The 22,579-nt window shown below is 45.3% G+C and overlaps 2 protein-coding genes across 3 annotated transcripts; one reads left to right on the forward strand and one right to left on the reverse strand.

The window, feature by feature from the left end:
• The first annotated feature begins 1,499 nt into the window (after window positions 1–1,499).
• LOC121734008 (PHD and RING finger domain-containing protein 1) lies at window positions 1,500–12,363 on the forward strand. The gene is made up of 9 exons (XM_042124420.1): window positions 1,500–1,892; window positions 1,966–2,445; window positions 2,762–2,857; window positions 3,297–3,713; window positions 5,426–5,722; window positions 5,864–10,091; window positions 10,170–10,255; window positions 10,337–10,465; window positions 11,961–12,363. Exons 1-9 carry the CDS (start codon window positions 1,755–1,757, stop codon window positions 12,063–12,065), a joined length of 5,976 nt encoding a protein of 1,991 aa, XP_041980354.1. The 5' UTR covers window positions 1,500–1,754; the 3' UTR covers window positions 12,066–12,363.
• Window positions 12,255–21,672, reverse strand: LOC121734009 (lysosomal aspartic protease). Of its 2 annotated transcripts, none has more exons than XM_042124422.1 (9): window positions 21,521–21,672; window positions 21,329–21,434; window positions 21,010–21,136; window positions 19,866–19,989; window positions 17,993–18,135; window positions 16,277–16,359; window positions 14,644–14,730; window positions 13,048–13,177; window positions 12,255–12,837 (listed from the first exon to the last, which is right to left on the reverse strand). In XM_042124422.1, exons 2-9 carry the CDS (start codon window positions 21,391–21,393, stop codon window positions 12,442–12,444), a joined length of 1,155 nt encoding a protein of 384 aa, XP_041980356.1. In that variant the 5' UTR covers window positions 21,394–21,434; window positions 21,521–21,672; the 3' UTR covers window positions 12,255–12,441. The 2 variants fall into 2 exon arrangements, with proteins under 2 accessions (XP_041980356.1, XP_041980355.1); XM_042124421.1 differs by having other exon boundaries at window positions 16,277–16,362.
• Window positions 21,673–22,579: the final 907 nt, after the last annotated feature.

A 22,579-nucleotide genomic window follows, 5' to 3' on the forward strand; every position in this document is an offset into this window, starting at 1 on the left:
CTTTTTAGAGTACAAACACTGACATCTGAAAATATGTTCATATATAAAGTTAGCATTCAATAACAAGGTTGCTTTCAGGTATTTCTTGTTTTGTAATGTTAGGGTCTTACCGGTCTAAGAAGAAATCTCATCAGGGAACTGATTTTGTCTTTAAACGCTCTTCTTGGAACATAATATCTCATAATTTATTTATGCTTGATATTTTAACTTGCATAACTGAATCCTTTGCATCATTTATGTTACCTGCAAAACAATAAATTCAATTACATGATTTAAATAATATTGATTTTAATTAATTGTAATTGAAAGTATCAAAATCTTTTACCTGTACTTACCAATGCACTGGGATATTTCATGTAAACAATTTTGTTTTTGTTTAAAAATTGCATCCTTTTCACTTCTTTTTTGTTCGTATTTACTAATCATAGCTAAAAGCAGTTTTCGCAAATCTCTTTTCAAAGTTTCCGTCACGTTTAAATTAGAAAATCACGTAAACCAAGAAATATTTTTCACTTTGACACTTAAACAACAAATGCCATAGGTGACACTGACGTTAATGACAGTGTTACCATAATCAGTTTTGAAATAAAAAGCCAGTCTCATCTTTCGTAAGCCAGACTCTATATAGAAAGAGTCCACAGTGAACAGTCCACAGATTAAGTAGGTAGTATATATTTGTCAATGAATAAGGAAACAGATGGAAGTGACATAACTACAAAAAAGTGTGACCGACGCCATATTGCCAAGAACTAAACATGGCAGTCTATAGTGATGGGACACTCGGTTGATATTTGTCGAGGATATCGATAAACTAAGATGTTATAAGTGAGCGTCCTGTTATATTATAAATATATTATATTGATATCAAAAATGTTTTTTTTAATATTATATTAAAAAAAATCATTTTTGCCTATTTTGTCTCTATGTTTTATAGTACATAGAGACAAAATAGGCAAATATGTTTTTTTTTTTTTATATAAAGCTGATGTTTTTGATTATTGTTTCGCTGTTTGTGTTGTTGTATAGAATATAATCTAAATTTTGTATAACAATTATTACGAAAGTGATGATCTGATGATGGGATCTATCTGAAGATAGGACTTCAAAGTAATGAAGACTGTAGTATGTACAGAAATAGTTGAGATTTAGACGAATTCTGAAAAAGGTAATATTAAAGAGTAAGAGTTATTTAATACTTTTTAGTTCATATTATTGTTTTTACCTTGGAAGTCGGTTTTAATTTTTTGTTCAAAATAATAATATATGGCTAGCAACCCAAAAGCTACGTTCAGAAATTAGAAAACATAAAAGTAATATGTAACAATATTAAAGAAATTACCTACTTTTGAATAATGTATTGTGTCCAATTGAAAATTAGAAATAAATAAATATAAAGTATAATTTAATAATTTGATCTGGTTTGTTTTAATTTTTAACTTTTACGGATTTGTCTTTGGAGTTTGGTGTTAAAAAAAAAAGACCACCTAACGAAATGAAAATGGCCGATTGATCATTGAAAGCGGCTTGCTGTCAAAATATAAAAATAATTTTTGTTATCGCGCATGCCATAATAATTTATGAAGCTCCAAAGTTTTAATTCGTCGATTAGTAACTAAAGCTTAATGAATTCGATGTATACAATCTTAAATATTACAAAAGTTATCTCGCAAAGGTCATTTACACCTTTGCAAATTGCTTCGTGTCGCACCTATTGAGATAGCGCCAGCGCTTTTACGCGCTGTTTACATCCCGAAATGAGTGAAGACGGCGGCGATGACTCCCCGCCTCGTCCGAAGCGCAAAATCAAGAGGGTAATGATAGTGTCGTCCGCGTCGGAGTCCGACAGTGAGGAGAGCGTTGTCGTACCTGGGACACGTAGAAAGAGATTGAGGGTGAATATTTGTGCAGGTACCAGTCAATCTTCGGCCTTTTTAGGATAGCTACCTCACTGATTATATTTTTCAGGTTTTAAGTGATGAAGAGTCTAGCGACAGCAGCGGGAGCAGTGTGGTGGTGGCGGGAGTGCGGCGGCGGCGCGCCCTGCCCAAGCTGCAGGACTCCGACGCCGATAGCGACGACTCGGCCGGCTGGGTGACCGACCCGGATGCGGGCAACCCCGCCACATCGACGGCAAAACCTACCTCGGGGTTTGCCTCGGACAGTTCGGAGGGCAACTCGGACAAGTGCTCAATCTGTCTGCTGAGGTTCACGGACCAAGAGACGGGGACCCCGGAGAACTGTGAACATGTTTTCTGTTTTGACTGCATCACAGAATGGTCCAAGAATGTCAACACCTGTCCAGTGGACAGGATCGCTTTCAAGTCTATAATTGTGAGGGCATGCCTGGGTGGACGCGTCCTGCGCACTGAAGAGGTGAATGTGACGGAACGTAGGTCACCATCAATAGAATATATTGAGTTCCAGGACCTACCTACTAATTGTGAGGTTAGTACTTGTTAGCTGTTCAAGCAGCATATTATTTAACTTTATTTAACTATTTTACAACCATTATCCGTAATATAAATAGTAGTAATGATAAATAATTATTTAACAAATATGTCAAAAATATTTTATTCATATTATATCTTATAAGCATCATCTCATATCAAGCTGTAATGTATTGTGAGGTAACTAGACAAAAGTTGAAATAGACAAATTCTAATTTTTGATTTTTTGTTCCTATGATGAAAAATAATAATCTTACAATATTTATTAAACCTTTTAAAAAAAAAAGTATTGATGATGTTTATCTCTGTTGTAGATCTGCCACAGTCCTGAGAGTGAAGAAACCATACTGCTGTGTGATGGTTGCGATCTTGGATACCACATGGCCTGCCTCACACCACCACTCACTACGGTCAGCCTCCATAAACCATCACATTTCAAAATTTTAAAGAAGCTATTCTAATATATTATAAATAAAATTCTCGTATCACAATGTTAGTAACCGTACTCCTCCGAAATGGTTTTACTGATTTTTTACCAAATTTTATATACATATTCAGTAGGTCTGAGAATCGGCTACTGACTACTTTTTATGTTGATAAATGCATTTGTTGAATAAATAATAGTAAATTATTACAACTCGAGACTGACGGCGACCATTGTTTGTGCGATGGGATAGCGTAGACGTTGCCATGGTGCCATACTGATTTAGTCACTTCAATAAAATAATAATATGGGCGCAATACTTAATATGGCAAAACAATGTTTGCCAGGACAGCTAGTATTATATATTATATATAAAATACTGTTGATAGGTAACTGAGTGTAAAAAAATTCTTGTTTGTTTTCAGGTTCCCATTGAGCAATGGTTTTGTCCGAATTGTGCTGAACTCCTAGAAGATGCCATTCACCTTTCAGAGGTTGAGGATTTATTTTATGATGGAGTAGAACTACAGGAAGGACCTCGTCCGTCTGCTCTTCGAGTACCCAGAAATGTTAGGCGATCAGCTAGAAACTCAACAAATACAGAACAACCCTCCACATCATCGGGTATTCGTAGAGCTAGCACGCACCAAGCACCTACAACATCTCGATCGACCCGAACTAGCAGATCGAGCTCTAGTTCTGCCACCAGACGACAAACATCATCCATAAAGAGAAGGCGAAAGAGAAGAAAAACTAAAACCATAGTTATTGAATATGAAATTGAAGGAAATGGAAAGTTTCCTATAACAAAGAGAGTAACAAAGAGGATAAAAAAGAGAAAGGTATATTTATTAAATATATTGTACTAAGACCCAGTTTCATCAAGCAATGTTAAATAAATAATGGCTTGTTAAATCAGGTAATGGCCTGTTAGAGCTATCGAGCCACCATGCTAATGTCATGTTAAATCACCTAACACGGTGTTAAATTTAATTCCTGCTATGGAGGTCCGTTAAATATTTAACAGTCTGTTATATGAGTCAAAATAACAACTTTCAAAGACAATAATATGCAATATCAATAAAAGAATCTGTTTTGACTTTTGAGTCTTTCCGCCATGTTTCCGCTACATCCTTATTATTAATTATTTTCATAGTTATGAATAATTATTTATTTTCACTTTGCCAAAAATTCAGCCTTCAGAATTTCCTTGACATTGCAAATATACTAACTTGTATCAAAATTACCAAACCGAAATATGTAAATAAAAGTTTGTATTATGATTCATGTTTTCAGCTTTGACAGATAATAATTATTAACCTGGTAAATTAAGAAGAACTATTATAGCGTAACAAATGTATGCGATCAGTGATATTTTAATTTGGTCGCATTATCTACTATTATACTTCTATGGAAGAAAGTGACACATTGCAGCAAACATGTCGTATTAATCTTGTACATTGCAATTTCGTCGCCTTATAACAAGAATGAACGAATTGATAGTTGTTCACTCATTGTTCACATAACATTGCATTTACTAATCTGCTGTTAAATTTTTACTGTGGGACATAAGTATTTTAACAGTCTGTTTGATTTAACAAACATAGGTTGGTGAAATTGGGTCTTATTGTACTATTATATAAACCTAATACACCAATTCTTAAATTGAATAGGTGTCGACAGTGTGACAACATCATAAGATCATAGTATGGCTGATTTTATAAATAAAATGTATGTCTTCTGAGACATAATACCGTAAAGTTAGGCCAAAAAAATTACCTAATATTTATATACTAAACCATTCCATAACTTATGCAATTTATATAAACTTTTGTCACGAAACCACTTTCACAAATTCGATAGGGCGGAGCCGGGGCGGACCAATAGAATTTAATATACCTATGTAACAAAGTCTTCCCATGGTGCGTTTTGGGAGGTCAATTTTTTTATTAAATAAGGGGGCAAACGAGCAAACGGGTCACCTGATGGTTAGCAACTACCGTCGCCCATTTTCTTGAAGGTTTGCAGGTCGTATCGGTCTGGAAATACTGCTGGTGACAGTTCATTCCAGAGTTTTACAGTGCGCGGCAGAAAGTTACGCGAAAAACGCACTGTGGAAGACTGCCACTCATCAAGGTGATGAGGATGGTATGTTTTTCGCGTGGGACGATAGCGAAAAGTTGCAGGTGGTATGATTCCGAACAATTCCTCAGAGCACTCCCCGTGATACAACCGATAGAGGATGCAGAGTGAAGCTACATCTCGGCGTAATTCCAGGGGGTCCAAGCTGTTTGAAACACTATGGCAGTCAACAATTCGAGCAGCCCTTCGTTGGATACGATCCAGAGGGAGCAGTTGGTATTTTGGCGCCCCTGCCCAGAAATGAGAACAATATTCCATATGAGGCCGAACCTGCGCCTTGTAGAGTTGTAGGCGTTGGTCCGGACTGAAGTACTGCCTCGCTCTGTCTTGGAGTCTTTCTTTACAGATTTTTTCTGGTCCCTTATTTACTTAACAAGAAACAAAATTCATCAAGCTAATTATACGATTTCAGACGAAACGTCGGCCGCGGACGGCCGCCCGGCGCACCCACGTGCGAGAGAGCGTGCGCGCCAAGCTCGCTGGCCTCAACTCCGAGCGACGCGCCGAAATAACGCAGGCCGCCAACGCTGCCGTCGGCGTACAGAACCTGGCGATGCAGAGATACAGGGCGGGCATCCCCTCCCTCAACCTGCTGGGGAACCCCAACCAGCTGGACTACTTCTCCGATGACGAGGATCACATCTCGGAGGCGGCCACCACGGCCGTGGCTACGAGACCCACTGTTAATATTCTCAGTGCTTACAGACAGGTAAAGAGAGAAAATAAATCACACCCTCGATGCAATATTGTCACAACTAAATTTTCGTAAAATCTTTTTCAACAACCTCTTGGCCGATGGTGTTGGGCTACATTATTGCCCTACTTTCTTATTTTTATTTCCTTTTCCCAGGCGAGAAGAAAAATGATCTCCGTCCCCTCTCCGCCGCACGCCTCGGCGGCGCCGGACGTTCTGTCCAATATCCTGGAGAGTCAAACGTTACTACATTCGAAAAAGTCGCTCGTGTCGATCTCTGTGGACGGCAGCATCAACATCAAACTGCAGACTCACTCCAAGCAGGACAAGAGGGACTCGAAGGAGCAAAAAGTAGATCTGACCAACGCCGAGGCGGCTGCCAAGAAGGCGCCGACGTACCCCGGGCAGTCGCGCGGCGGGGGTGGCTGGGGCGGCGGCTACCGCGGCAGCTACCCGCGCGACCACCCGCAGAACAACGCCAACGGCGGCTTCCCCCGGGGAGGCAGCTACGACGGAAACTACGGGGGCGGTTACCAGAGCAGGCCGGGACAAAATTTCAACAACTACCAGGGGAACGCGCGGCGAGAAGAACCCGAGTACTTCGACAGCTTCCCGCGGCGACCGCATCAGTTTCCGCTCAACGACGAGCCGGCCTACTCGGACCGGCCGAGGAGGGGGACCCCCGTGGAAAACAACAGGGGCTCGAACTTCGGCCCGCCCCCCCCTAATTTTCCGAGGAGCACCGATCGGGGGCCGGGTCGTCACAGTCTGAACTCGTCCTGGCCGATGTACGGCGGGGGCGGGGCCGGGCCGCGCGCCGATGCGCCCCCGCCGCAGCCCCGGCACTCGTTCGGTGGCTTTGAGAATCCCGTCGACATGCGGGTGAGCCAGGCGCCGCCCGCGACCGCCGCCCCGCCCGACGCCGCCGCGGAGGCGCCGCGACAGGACAAGCGCCAGCCTCCGACGTTTCGATCGCTGCCCGAATCGCAGCCGCACCGTCCCCTCACTAGGCCGCCCGTCTTCAACTTCCCCAAAGTATCGGAGATTGAAAAGTCGGAGGACGAGAGGAGCGACTCGGGCCTGGTGATCGACACGGAGAAGTACGACCCCACCGAGCCCACCAACGACGACGACAGCGGGGACGAGGACCGAGCGAGGGCGCGGCCGCCCGCCGCCGCTCCGCCCGCCGCCACTCCACCACCCCCGGCCGCCGTCGCGGCGCCCGTCGCCCCGCTCCCGCCTCCGCCGCCGCCGCCGGCTCTCCCCGACCGAGTTCAGACGATCCTGGCCGGCATCGACACGAGCGGGATGAACGTGTCCCCCGACGTTTTGGACGACGCGGTCCGCCAGGTGCTGAAGGAGCACAGGAATCTGATGGCGGCCCCCGGCGCGGCCGACGCCCGCCCCGACGGGAGCGACGGGGACTCCGACGGCGACTGCCCCAACTTCTCCATATACTCCGCCACCAGCGTCCACATCGCCAGCAGCACCGACCTGACGGACGACATAGCGGACAGGCCCAGCGCCGCCGACGACCTTCAGGATCTGGTCCAGGAGGACGACGACGCCGCCGACGCGACGCCCGCGCCCCCCGACCACGCGACGGATAAGAAACTCGACGCCGGCCGGAGCAAACCGGCCCCGATCGAGGCCGGCTCGAGGAGGACGGAGGAGGAGTACAAGGAGAAGGTTTCCAAGAGATGCCCGATAACGACGGTGACCCGAAATCCTATAAAGATCAAGCTGAATACGCCGTCTCTCATCAGGCGGCAGGTGTCGCTGTACGACGAGGAGGAGGCGAGCCGGGGGCCCGACGAGCCGGAGAATCCCGTCGAGGAGGAGAAACCCGACGACGACGCCCCGAGCCGCGTCGCCGACCCCACCTCGCCCGACCGCGCGGACGACAGCGACAGAAAAATAGACGCCGCGACGACCGCTCAGTTTCGCGATACGTTTACGAGGGGATCGCCCAAAATTACCGAGTCGCCCCAAAAGGAGATGGAGAGTGCGGACGACGATGACGGGCGCGTCGAGGACGGCGACCCGGGGGAGAAATCGGATTGTCCCTCGGAAAAGTCCGCCGGTGACAAAACACCGAATGGCTTGGGTCGGTCGCGGGAAGACTTGGACGCGAATTCCGATAACGAGTCGCGATCGCCCTCGCGCTCGCCGACGGAGGAGCCCGACGTGGACAAAGAGATCGACAACGTCGAGAAGATGACCGAGTCCATTAGCGAGACGGAGGACGAGCGGAGTTACACGCCGTGCCTAGACGAGAACAAGTCCACCAAGGACGCGTCCTTCGAGAACGACAAGGACAAGGGCCTGGAGGGCCTCGACACCGAGATGATCTCCGAGGACGAGGGGAACGAGATGTTCTCCGAGAACGAGGGGGCGCCCTCCGTCGCGTCCCGCCGGTCGCCCGTGCGCCCGCCCGCCGAGAGCGAGGAGGGGGAGATTCCGGAGAAGAAGAAGGAGAGGAGGAGGAGTGGATCGCGCGAGGATAGCGGGAAGAAGAAGAAGAAGAAGGAGTCCAAGAAGGAGGGAAAGGATAGGAGCAAGAGTAAAAAGAAGGGTGGAGATGTAGCCTTCAAGAAGCTGAGTAGGAGCGGAAAGGAGAGGAACTACAGGGACCGTGACAAGGACGACAAGAAGGACCGAGACCGGCGCGGGTCCGACGCCGATGCGCGCAAGAAGCGGCGCGAGAAGCGCAAGGATCTCGAGCGCTACGACGTCCGCACCGTCGTCACCGAGAAGCGCCGCAAGCTCAAGGACCCCTTCGGGCGCGACGTGTCGCCGCGCGGTCGTTCGCCCACCCGCTCCCCCGCGCCCGTCTCCCCCGTGCGCCGCCGCTCCCCCGCGCTGCGTTCCCCCCCGCGCTCCCTGTCACCCGCACGACGCCGCTCGCCCTCCCCGCGCCGCCGCTCGCTCTCCCCGCGCCGCTCGCCCGCCTTCTCCCGCGGCCGCCGCTCGCTGACGCCGTCCCGCCGCTCGCCGGCCCGGCTGCGCCGCTCGCACTCGCGCGGCCATCGGTCGCCCTCTAGGCCGCGCGAGTCGCAGTCGCGGGGCCGCAAGTCCCCGTCCCGACCGCGTCGCTCACCGTCCCGGCCGCGTCGCTCGCCGTCGCCGACCCGACGCACGACGTCCCGCGGCCGGCGCTCGCCCGCCCGCCGCTCCGCGCCCCGCCGCGCCAGCCCCGCCCGGGCGCGCTCCGCCTCGCGCCCGCGTCGCCGCCGCTCCGCATCCTCGCCGCGCGCCTCGCCCCGCCGCCGCAGCCCCTCCCGCCGGAAGAGGAGGCGCTCGACCGGGGCGAGCCCCGCGAAGAAGGTCTCCAAGAAGAGGAGGCGGGTGCGTTCCGCCGCCCGGCGCTCGTCCCCCGCGGCCCCGCGCCGCCGGTCGCCGTCGCCGCCGGCCGTCCGCCCGCCGTCGCCCCGCACGCCGCCCTCGCCCGCCGAGCGCGACCCCTCGCCGCGGCCGCGCGCTGACCGCCCGCGCCGCCGGCCCCGCGACGCGCCGCCTCCCTCCAAGGAGGTGTTCACCTCCGGCGACAACATCCTCGTCAGCGTCAGCTTCAAGGAGCAGGAGCGCGGCGTAGACGGCGAGCGCCGCAAGCGCAAGGAGGCGCGCCGCACGCGCCGCAAGCGCCGCCGCGCCCCCGCCGAGACCGACGCTGCGAAACCCGTCGCCATCATCGACCTGGAGCGCTCGCCCTTCCGCGAGCTGACGCCCTCGCCCAAGAACGTGATCGTGCTCAGCGACAGCGACCCCGGCGAGCGCGAGCTGGCTGCACCCGCCGCGGCGCCTCCCGCGCCCGCCGCGCCGCCCCCCGCCCCCGCCGAGCCCGCGTTGGGCCCGCAGACGCCGCCCGAGCCCGCGGCGCCCCCACCGGAGCCCGCGCCCGCCCCCGCGCCGCCCGATGCGGAGGAAGGCGGCTCCCCCGACGCCTACGACCCGTTCGAGCCGACGCGCTCGGCGTCGGCGTCGCCGGCGCGAGCGGTCTCCCCGGGTGCCGCGTCGCCGCCGTCGCTGACGCTGGAGGCGGCGCAGCGCAGCAACCTGTCGGCGGATGAGGTGCTGGCGCGGCGGCCGCTGTCGCCGGCGGAGAAGGTGCTGGCGCTGCTGCAGTCGCAGCGCGCCGCCGAGCCCGAGCCGCCGCCGGAGCCCCCGCGCCCGGAGCCGCCGCGCCCGCTGCCCAAGCTATTCCCGGGCAAGCCGTCGCCGATCAAGTCGAACCCGGTGAAGCCGATGCAGGCGGCGCGGCTGCCGTGGCCGCCGTCGGACGCCGGCGCCTCGCCCTACTCGCCGGGCTCGAGCGACTTCGGCGAGCTGTTCGAGCCGCCCGCGCCGCGCCGCGCGCCCAAGGTCAAGCCGCACAAGAGGAGAGGTAGGTCGCCTGCGGTTGGACGTCGGGGCGGGGGGGTCTCCCGGGCACCGTCGTTGACTCCTCGCTTGTCTGTTGCAGGCAAGGCGGCTGCGGGAGACGAGGAGAACTTCAAGATGCTGGACGAGCTGCCCGGCTCAGCGGTCGCGCTGCAAGTCAAAAACAAAGTGAGTACTGTCGCCGGGCGGGAGCGGGCGGCTGGGGGCGGGCGGGAGGATCAACGAGTGACCGGGCGCGTTGTATTTCAGTTCCTGAAGAAGCTGAACCGGCAGGAGCGCGTGGTGGAGGAGGTGAAGCTGGTGCTGAAGCCGCACTACAACCGCCGTCGCGTCTCCAAGGACGACTACAAGGAGATCCTGCGCCGCTGCGTGCCCAAGGTCAGTATGAACACGTCACACGATACTGTATAATATTTTTTAATTTTAAAAAATACATTATAACCGATTATCATAGTAAACAGAACTAACGAGTAGGCCGACTCAGAAGAGATCTCGTATATGTTTGACGTAATATGTCATATCGGCCGGCGCGCGCCGTACATGCGTTATTAGGCGGGTCCACATCAAGCGAGCCGCCTCGGGCGAGGCCCGCCGCGCGCGGCAAGCGAGCAGCCGCGGGCGAGGCATGGTCACCGAGGGCTAGGCGGACGGGCGCACACAGCAAGGTTGCCTCGCTCGAACAGCCCGAGCCATTGCTCACAAAGACACGATGGCACCGCACGTACGCACAGCCGTGGCAGCTTATGCTTTTATCCTGCTATACACAACTATAAAAAATTGGAGAATCTCGTCGGTATGATCCTAACAAAGACTCCATTTTTTTAGATTTAGATCCTTAACAGGAATATTCATTTTGCGGCTGATTTTTCTCCAAGAATCTTCCCTCATCCCTCTGTTAGAGTAATTGGAATGCCTGGCATCCCAAAGCCATACATTTGCGGCGTATAAACTTATTAGTTGTCGACTCTGATCGTTCATTTTTGACCGCGGCACAAAATAAAACATGTGACGTCCACACTGCGCGAGGCAAACGTACAAATACAATCAATTGTTTGGGAAGGTATGAAATTGGGACACTTCACTTTTCATACAACTAGATTAGACCGATTTTCAAAATATTTTTATAGTTAATAATTTATTAATATAATTCTAATTTGTAATTGTTTTTTACTGAATTTATTTAACTTACTACGTGTATACGTAGTAAGTTAAATAAATTCATTTAATAGAAACGGGTAATGGTCTATTTTATTTATAGAAAAACATATTTTAAAATGTGGGACAAAGATTTAGATAGAAAGTACACTTTTTTGAGAAATGCTCCTGTAATCGAGGTATTTATTGCAGTCAAGGCATGTGGTAAGAGATTCCATGTGTTTTGATTACTTTCGACTTTCGAGTCACAATTGGTACATTTTCGATACACGCACGACGTCATTTTCAATATATTTAGGTAAGACAAGACGCAGCACGTTCGTGACTGCGCTCGATGCAGACTAAATAAAAGACGGACCAATTAGGCCGTATTTGAATCGTCACAACGCGCGCGGTAGTAACAAATCTGCTTTGAGTTTTTCATCATTGGAAAAAACTAAAACTAACAACACAAAATGGCTATACAATCAACCAATACGAATCTACGTAAAAATCTCACACTGAGTATATTAATTTGGCCACGCACTATATTTAGTCACTTCAATCAAATTATATGGGCGAAATACTTTGTTTATATGGCAAAACAACGTTTGCCAAGACAGCTAGTATGCATATAAAATTTGGTAAAAATCAGTAAAGCTGAATTGGAGGAGCACGGTAACTAACACTGTGACACGACAATTTTATATAATTATACAATAAATTATATTAATTTCAGATCTGTCACAACAAGACGGGCGAGATCAACCCGACGAAGATTCAGGCGCTCGTGGAGGCGTACGTCAAGAAGTTCCGGAAAAAACACAAACTGGGCATCGCGTGACAGCCCTAGTGTATAGCGACGTAGCGTAGCAGAGGCAGAGTATTGTAATTATAATTTATATTACGGACAATGTATTTTACTTAAATCACTTTATTTAAATAAAAATATAGGTTTAATACCCGATCTACTTTATTTACTAAATCTCATTTTCGCTACTAACGTCACCTCCGAGTAGAAATAAAAAACGTGTAACTTTAAAGCGTTTATTCGATAATCGATAAAAACATGCAAAATTCGAAACATGCGACACTTAGAGAGCAAAAACTATTACATCTTTGGTTTACTACAAGATTAAAGACTTCAGCAAAACAAGCAACTGAGGTCGCTTACGTGATACGACTACATTTTAGTTAAAATTATTGCGAGTGTCTACAATCTAAGCGGCGGTGGCGAATCCCACGCGCTTATTCTCGACGTCGAACTCGGTGTAGTATTTCCCGATGAAGACGTCCCCCAGGATCCACAGCGGGCCGTTGGGCGGCGGGATGTCGATCCCCATGAAGCCGGACAGACAGACGGACTTGCCGAACTCGGTCACGCGCAGCACGTAGTCCGTCGCCTGCAGCACGAAGTCGTGGCCGGCCAGCGTGAAGGTGACCGCCGGCAGCTTGGGCAGCAGCGAGCAGTCGAGCGTGGCCTGGCCGCCGGGCAGCACGGTGGCGCCGAGCGCGGCGTTGATGGCGGCCACGTCGGCGACCGGCCCCGCCAGCAGCGACGTGCCCGTGTCTGCGATCGCCTGGCACCCGCCCGCGCAGAACTTGTGACCCGCCACCTGTGGACATCGTCTAGGTCAGGGGTTGTAAATTCAAGTTTTATTATTTGCATAATCTTTAGATAAATATTTTTATACGAGCATAATATTATCCTTTTCCAAAATAGTAAATGACTTAGGAAGGCTCGTAATTGACCCGCCCGGGATTATCTCGCCGCCCTGCGCCGCCGCCGGGTCCCTGTTACTAGTACCCCCGTATGACGCGTGTACCTGGACGCCATCCATGTTGAACTGCCAGTAGGTGGCGCGGGAGAGCGGCACGTAGGTGAAGTCGCCGCGGTGATGCGCCGGGTCAGACCCGCCCAGGATTATCTCGCCGCCCTGCGCCGCCGCCGGGTCCCTGGAAACCATCAAATTGGGTCACTTGAATGTTGGAGTGAAATATAATGCGAAAATTGAAAGTTATAAATGTAATTTTCCACTAATACTGATAAAAGTAGTTACACAATTTATATGTCACTAGATGAAGCCCGCAACTCCGTTGCGCCAAAGTTTGGTTATTGCGCGGTAACCGTACATTTTTCCGAGATAAAAAGTATCATATGTCCTTTCCCGGGATTGAAAGTATCTCCATACCAATTTTCATCAAAATCGGTTCAGCGGTTTGGATATGAAACAGACACACTTTCGTATTATAATATTAGTAAGGACGTTTCGTTACACTGTAAAACGTGTATTCCACAGTGTGTGACGAGGACAAACGTTGCCTAGCTTGTGCATTATTAAAAAAAATCTTAGTAAGGGCATAGATGATACAGAAAATACATATATATTTCCTTAGTCAATGGTAAGGGCAATAAACAACAGCTAACAACCACAACTGTACAATATTTAGTTATCTTCAGGAATTAATATGCCGGAAATATTACTCGGCAGACGAGCACGAGTGTAAAGGCGTGGATCCACCGCGCGCACGCTGCGCACGGCCACGCGGTGCACGGATTTATTTCTTTGACTACGTGGGTCAATGTTTCTACTCCAGCACACGCTATACAAACACGTTACTCACGACTATGTACACAATTGTTGTTACGTAGTTTATAATCTCTTAGCTTCCGTGTGTCCCGTCACCCGTGCACAGCATGCGTAGCGTGGCCTGCGTTGAGCTACGTGTGCCATATTCGGGAAAGCTACGTGAGTCAATTCGTGCGTAGCGTGTCCGTGGGTTGCAGTGGATACTGTCACATATTATATTTTCTTGCAAAGCGAAGCTTGACGCACGTGCGTAGTCTCTCCGTGCGCTGCGGTGGATCCACGCCTTAGCGGAGGAGCGCGAAGTCCACACCGCCCTTTTTTCCATACAAACGTTGTCCCCTGTTTCCTCCCTGGATAATGCTAGTAGAGTTATAATTTTTTTCCTGAATATCTACGGCCACTAATACAATGTCCCTATGTTTTCTTTTTTTTCATCATTTAATTATTAAATAAGATATGAACGTTCAAAAACCCAAAAAAATGGCCAGATTTTCCGCTGCGTTCAAACGTCCAGAAAACAGATTTGGCTAGATTATACAAAAAAAGCAAAACATAGGAACACAGCTCAAGCCTTTTTTTAATCTTTAATGAAAAAAGTACTTAGATCGGTTAAGTTTTGGAGAAGGAATCAGGGGACAACGAATCGTTGATTTTCTGGATTTTCTGCAGTTGTCTCTATCGCGTTCTGCGGTAGAGGCTTGAGGAAAGGGAGACAGCTATAGATATTACACGTACTTTTTTTTCATTTCTCTAGCCCCTGGTATATCCTCTTAAACAAGATGTCTGCTGTGTAAGTAATTGAATTAGGAAATGTAATGGGATGTGACTGACCTGTTGAGATAGAAGGAGAAGACTGGTTTCACAAGCCCCTGCGCCACCATGTTGTCGAACACCGGCGTCACGCCGTCCACGCTGATGCTGCGAAGACACGATGTTCACATTATTATGTGCCTTTTATTTATTATTTTCGGAAAACCAACAGCTTAGATTAAAATACAACAGAACCAATATATAAAAAAGAAAGCCAATAATTAGGTTTTCACTATTAGACACGTCGGACAAATAACTATCCTGTTGATTAAAATAAAACATATTATCTCTCGTAAAAATCTAGCTATTTCACAACTTCTTAGGTTTCATATTTATATTACTATGTAGTGTGACGTTGACAGTTGACACCTAATTGCACCTTGCGCTGCGACGTTACATGTTACATGTGGATTATGACTTATGAATAAGAGAGCGTAGCGGCGCGATGAGTCAAGGAGACCAGTGGCCTTACACTATGCGTCAGCCATGGGCGTAGGGCGTATATATGGGGGGGGGGGGGTCCTGGGGGTCCGGACCCAACCCCAATACTACCCATCTTACTTGTCCAATCGCCAATATTATAATATTAATAATATTATGTACCCACCGATTTTCATCGGCAAGGTACATGTATTTTTTTCTATTTACAATAATATAATAATAATTATTATACTGTGGAGCGTGTCCGTAGGCAGAGTAGGTATTTAGGCTACTGCAGAACCCTTCATAGGCGAGTCCAACTCCCCCACCTGGCCGCTTTTTTATGTTAGGGACCCCTCCCCCCCCCCTCATCAAAGCTATATCAGGCATGTCCCACTCGCGCGTTTAGGTATCGAACTGTAAGAACCCCTTTAAAGGGGCAGATCACAAGGGACTCACAAGCGAGTGGTGACGTGCGCGCAAGATTTTTTCGTCGCATATATCTAATTATCTACGTACTGATTTAACCGCTGTGACAGAATTGTTATTAATCTGATAAATATACACAATTGAAAATAGTCAAAGAAATATTTCAATAAAGTAATTTAAGACTTTAAAATACAAAAAAAGATAAAACAAATACACAAACATAGCAAATAAACCAATTTGTTACAAACAAACCGCATACTATGTACATAAATAAACACAAGTTACTAAGTTTAAGTTGTAAAAAATTCCTGACCAGCTCCTACACTATACTTAATCGAATATAATATAAAACTATTATAAAATATACGTTGGGTTACCAAAATTTGATTATTACTATAAAAAGTTTGCTATAATATTAGTAGCTAATACTGCTATAGTAATTAAAAGAAGATTATTTTCTAAAAGGTGACAATCTTGATTTCGTCAGAAAGGGTACTTCTTACGCGATAGAAAGGGAGCGCACATGTAGGCAAATATAATTGTAGGCACCCAGCACTGCGCGATCGGAATTTGAACTTTATAGTATTGTAGCATGAGTTGTTATTTTTTTAAACGGGTTTCACCAGTGGGAATTCTGTTGGTACTACTAATATATATTCTGTGGCTACATATACGCCCGTGCTATCAGCTAAATTAGAAACTATTATTAAAGAATTATTACTAAGTATATTAAATTCTAAAATATCTGGTTGAAAAATTAACATAATCTCCAACTTTAACACTGGACATGGAGGGAAGGGCTTACCTGCTAAAAGCCATGCCGAGGATGCCATCGAACTTGGCGGCGACGAAGGCCAGCCCCGGCTCCGACAGCGCCTCCGCGAACACCTGCCAAAGACGACAAAGTCAATACGAGTCTACTGTCAATATTAATTAATATTTTGCCTCCAAGAACGTTTGAAAAAATAACTTTATTAGCTTAAGTATATAAAATTAGTACAGGTGAGCATACGGAATATATAACACTAAAGGAAAGGGCATAGCAAATAAGTTTCATAGAAACTGCTGTCGCCAAACTCCACAGTAACATTTTACGCACACAAAAAAAATATCACAAAGAGATTTCTTTTTTAAATAAAATGTCGTAAAAACAACCGTAACCCTTTTGAAATAAAGAAGAATTAAAATTTAGCAATACCGGCTCTGACTACCGCGTTCAGTTATTCAACGCTAGATGGCGCTTGACAGCTAAATATGATAAGACTTAAAGTTGTACGCAATTTTACACCTTACATTAACTGACGTAAGGTTTAAATTCGTACTCGCGCACTTTCTTTTGCGCACGAGTCAAGTCCAGCTGCGGACATCGGACAGCGTCCAGCCATAGTAAAAGGAGGGGAAGTAAGTATCAATGCGTCGCAACTCGCAACGTACGGCACACAACAAAATCTCGGCGGTACCAACTACCAGCCTAGTAAAACTGGCCGAGATTTTGTTGTGTGCCGCACGCCATAGTATCAATGCGTCGCGCATTGATACTATGGCGCACACATACAAGCCGCGCGCGGTGCCTTTGTATGAAGATAACTTACTACCCCTCCTTTTACTATGGTCCAGCGGACATAACTATGGCATGCGGGCCACACCTCTATATTATAATTATATTCCGTGGGTGAGCATTTCAATCCTCGAAACTTGGCGCAACCTGTTTTGGAGGAATTTCTTGGATTACAACCAATATTGGTTGCAGCTTACAACTTACAAGTAAATAACAATGAGAAAATGAAATTATGACTACAATTTTTTATTTTTTTAAAACAAAACAAAAAATAATCTCTTCATTTCTATAAGTACAGTACAAACTATAAAACAAACTTCGAATATTTTTATTTTTATAAATATATTGTGTGTGTGTGTGTGTGTGTTTATGCGTATTAATTATACACTTTTATTATAATATTTTCACATTCATTTTTTGTTTTATATGTATGTGCAATTTGCGGTTAAATTAGTTTATGAGTTTATTATAAACATAGGGGTATAAGAAAAATCCGAACCTATAAGCGAAGTAGGTGCTAACGTTAGGATTTGGGATACGGTAAACTCCTCTACTCAGCATTCTTTCGTAAGTATTTTTAGACGTTGTGACTGATCTATGTACAGTTTCAACGACTCTAACATAGTAAAGTTTTCTGACGCTTAAGACCTCGGTTTCTCGGTTTCACAACGTTGCGTCGCGTCCATGCAATGACAGTGTGCGCACACCGCCCGCGCTTTTCCCTCCCTCCGTTTCATTGACTTCAAGAAGAAGAAAAGCTGCAGCGACACCATTCACACGTAACCACTGCTTGGCGGCATTTTGTCGTAGCGAAGTGGTGTGGTTGTGGTACATGTGGGTTGGCCCTAAGACTCTAGTAAGTAGTTCCGCGTTCTCTGTAACCTACACACACACACTGTAGGTCGAAGTCCGCCTTATGTATGTGTAGTTATAAGTTATTTGAGTTTAGTTTGTGGGCGGTACCTGTTTGACAGCGAGTCCGCCGACCCCGACGGTGTCTGCGGAGAGGAAGCCGGACAGGCTACCGGAGCCGTAGTGGATCGCGAATTCAGTGCCGTTCCGCTCGTACGTCGACGACTTGCTGCTGTCGTACTTGTTGTGCAGCACTGGAACAGCGTAAGGTACACTCATTTTTTTTAATATAAAATATGGGGGCAAACGAGCACACGGGTCACCTGATGGAAAGCAACTACCGTGGCCCATGGGCCTTCGCAACATTAGATTACTGCAGGTGCGTTGCTGGCCTTTATTACACTATGTAATCTGTATATAATAATATTATAAATGCGAAAGTGTATAATTCTGTCTGTCTGTTACCTCTTCACGCATTAACTGCTGAACCGATTTTGCTGAAGTTTTGACTCCCGGGAAAGGTCATTTCATCCCGGAAAAACGTTCGGTTCCGCGCGATACACGAATTTCGGCGCAACGGAGTTGCGAGCGTCATCTAGTAATATTATAAATGCGAAAGTGTATAATTCTGTCTGTCTGTTACCTCTTCACGCATTAACTGCTGAACCGATTTTGCTGAAGTTTTGACTCCCGGGAAAGGTCATTTCATCCCGGAAAAACGTTCGGTTCCGCGCGATACACGAATTTCGGCGCAACGGAGTTGCGAGCGTCATCTAGTAATATTATAAATGCGAAAGTGTATCATTCTGTCTGTCACTGTAACATAAGAACTTGTAAAGTTTTAATATAATATAACAACTTGTAAATTATATGATCCTATTTTTTTTTTTAATTTGTTATTATACACTCACAGTCATGAGTAATGTATTTGAATAGAAAACATAAAATATATGTAAAAACTTATAACTTGTAATAATATTATTACTTCTATAAAGGGTAGTATAAGTGGTAGTACTTGTATGCAATATATATACAAGCTACCACACGTAATTGCGAATTCGCATCGCCTCACAAATATCTGCAACAAAACTCATAAACTGTAACAAAAATGACATTGCGATGCGATGCGAATTCGCAGTTTTGTGCGGGAGCACAAAGGCAAACATGTTTTATTGTTTTATTTTTATCAGCTGTGTAGGTCAAACACCTGCTGCTATCACATTGTTGCTTAAATAAATACATTTATATGTAGTGTGTAAACTTGACATAATGTTGCTGCATATAACATAAAAACAACATTGCAAGTATTTGTACTCATTCTCATTTTAAACAAGAAAAGCTAAATAAATGCTGTTCTTCACTGAACTTACAGTATAGCATTGAAATTCAAATTCAAATCGTTTATTTCAGACAACGCATAATTATAGTCCATAGAAATGCTTTATGTTATGTGACTTGTGACCTCAAGAGTCAGCTAAACATTTTCATCGTAATTACTAATAAGTCATAATGAATCGCCCACTAGATGTCACATAGTGTCCCTATCTCATAATCCAAATGAGGAGATAAACCGACACGACAGGCAGTAGATCAGACAGCGTGACCAACTTTTAACATCCTATAGAATATGGATCATCCTTTTTTTCAGATACTTAGGTCCATCAGTTTTCTTTTTTAAAGAAGGCAGGTCGCTGTAGCCCTGACGTCACTGCGACCCGCGAGGATCTATTGTGACTCCTTCGCACTAGAGTTCATCAGTCTTACCAAACTTGCAAAACGAAATTTCTAGTTTGTCCAGCACGTGAATTTAACACCTCCATCGTGGGTATCGCAGACACAAAACATTTTCAATTGTTATGCGGCAGCTGGCTGCCGTTTGAGGATTGATGGGTTAACCCACATCCTCTGACGAGAGCCAAGCTCAAATCGCTAGATCACGAAGACTATTTGTTAATCTGTGTCTTTATGTTGGTAGTATACATACGGCATGCAATGTTGGTGTAGTGGCACTTCTTGCTGGGCACCCATAGGTTGGAGGAGCCGGTGTCGAACACCACGCGGAACGTCTGTGGCGGCGTGCCGATAGAGATCGGTCCGTAGTACTGCGCCTGAGGAGTTAATGGTTATGTTAAGTTAGTCTAACGTAAGTATCGAGCATTGACTAATTATCATAAATGCTATTACTTTGCAGTTAAACATTAGGACAGTGACTAATCGTCATGAATGCAAAACTATTAGCAAACATCTAATTTTTTTGTTATCTCTCGTTATTCACGGTTTGAACTCTGACATTTTGCTGAAGATTAGTCATTACTCATTAGCAAACTTAATGCGAATTTCAAAAATTATGTAGAACTTGTCTAACTTGAAATAGCACACTTTACTTCTTCACTAGTTAATATAAAAAGGGAACTTATGTTTATCACCATTTACTAAAAACTAACATATTATCATGTATTTGTTTTCAATTCTAAACAATTCTCCTCTCTTGCTAAGTTGTAAAGGATATTATTTACATCCATGTTAATGCAAATATAATATTTTATTGTGTTAAAAAAATTCAATGCATACACTGTTTTCTTTCCTGAATGTTAATTGTTAATGGGAATAAGAAGAATTCCAGCTCTTTACTAAAGTAAATGACTATAGTATGTGACTATAGTAAACTATAGTCGCATTCTTGTCGCTTTGGATTAAGAAAGTAGTATTTTAAAGCAAAAAAGACAAATCAACTGGGACATAATTGTTTGGAAATGAAAAGATAAATCTATATTGTCTGTATTTAAATTCCGAATGACACCGTTATGACTGCAATTTGCAATAACCATACACAGTTATAGAAATTATAGATGTATTGTGTGATATGTCACACACTCTAACACACTCACACATACTGGCAGTGAGCGTGTAACCTCACAAGTGCAGTGATAAGCCAATTATAGCAGAAGGTTATCAAGTGACCACAACAGCTAGCATCACATTATTATTTGCTATTACTAGATAAAAACAACTCATAGCCATTGCACTTTGTCCTAAAATCTTTCGTCGTATGTTAGAATCAGTTATTCTACAAAAAAAAATTGAATTATGTAGGATATGAGAGATTTATATAAATGATTTATACATACATCTAAGTAGTTAGACAGGGGCTCGGGTGTGGGACCCCCCAGTCCATACTTGATCCTCGTTGTCTGCAACTCCGTGCCGACTTCACGGAGATGGTTACGGACAGTTTTCATCCGATACAACGGTACTCTGGAAGAATTAAGTAGATATTAAAATAAGTAACCAAATTTATTGTCTAATTTTTTTTTGTATTACGCTACTAACTTTTCTCGTATAAAATCAAATACACGAATAAATAATAAAGTGATTAGGAGGAAGTAAGCGCCTGCCGGTGTGTTATCCTGAAAGTTCTAAATTTATGTTTTCAATAAAATACATTACCGCACAAACTCGGCATATGCGGACGCTGTTAGTCCCAGCAACAGCAGAATTATGCATTCCTTCATTTTGTCTTCACACTCTCTTGAAGATATTTATTCCAGAATACCTGCAAAAGTGATTAATTAGTACCTAATTAATTATTTGATGTGCAAAATGACCTTAATAATACTGCGTATAAAGAAATTGAATTACTTTGTAATCAAAGCCGCGATGGACTAGCGGCTTGTAATGAGACAAAATCACTAGTAATAAATAATGTTTTAATCGTAAATAAAGAAAACAAATCAATAAAAACGACGTATCATGGTCGTGACTCGTGACAAACAACAAAACAAATTATTGCAAATGAACAGAACTGTCAAGTTTCAACTTTCAACTGTCACACAGACTACTTAGAAGAACCAATGAATAAGGAAACAGATGGAAGCGACATAACTACAAAAAAGTGTGGCCGGCGCCATATTGCCAAGAACTAAACATGGCGGTCTATAGTGATGGGACACTCGGTTGATATTTGTCGAAGATATCGATAAGTAAGATGTTATAAGTGAGCTATTAAGGTTAAAATCTTTTAAATAAACGATCAGATTCTTCACCTTATATTTTTTAAATTCGATAAAAAGTACATCACTAAACGTCAAATCTACTAATTAGAGATCCTATTAACATTTGTAACGCTTTTATGGAAAACTTCTCTACAGCTTTTAATGGCACAAGCTTGATCAATTATACTGTTCTGATTTTAAAACGTCATCGCCCTTTAAATTATTGTATTTTATGCTTGTGAGAACGGTATTGGAGTATTGTTCCCCGGTCTGGAGTCCACACTATCGACGACATATTAATAGAATAGAAGCGGTTCAACGAAAATTCTTATTCTTTTTAACAATTCACCAAAAAAAGTATAATGTTTTAAATACATATGACGAACGATTAGAATACTTCAATATCCAGAAACTTGAGCATCGTAGGTGGATAACTGATCAGATGTTTCTTTTTAAAATGTTAAATAACTTATATAACAGTCCTGACTTCTTGTCACGAATAATGTTTTCTGTTCCAAGACCTAACTCTAGAAAGCGAGAGGTGTTTTCTGTAAAGGGTTACAGAACCAATTTAGGCCATCATAGCATGCTACCGAGAATATGTCGAGACCATAACAAGCTGTACAAGGAGTTCGATGCTGACATTACCGCTCACAAACTTGCTCCTTTTAAGCGAGTGCTAGCAGAAATCCCCTACCCGACTTAA

Source organism: Aricia agestis, chromosome 14 (assembly GCF_905147365.1).
Source record: "Aricia agestis chromosome 14, ilAriAges1.1, whole genome shotgun sequence".
Taxonomy (NCBI): Eukaryota; Metazoa; Arthropoda; class Insecta; order Lepidoptera; family Lycaenidae; genus Aricia; species Aricia agestis.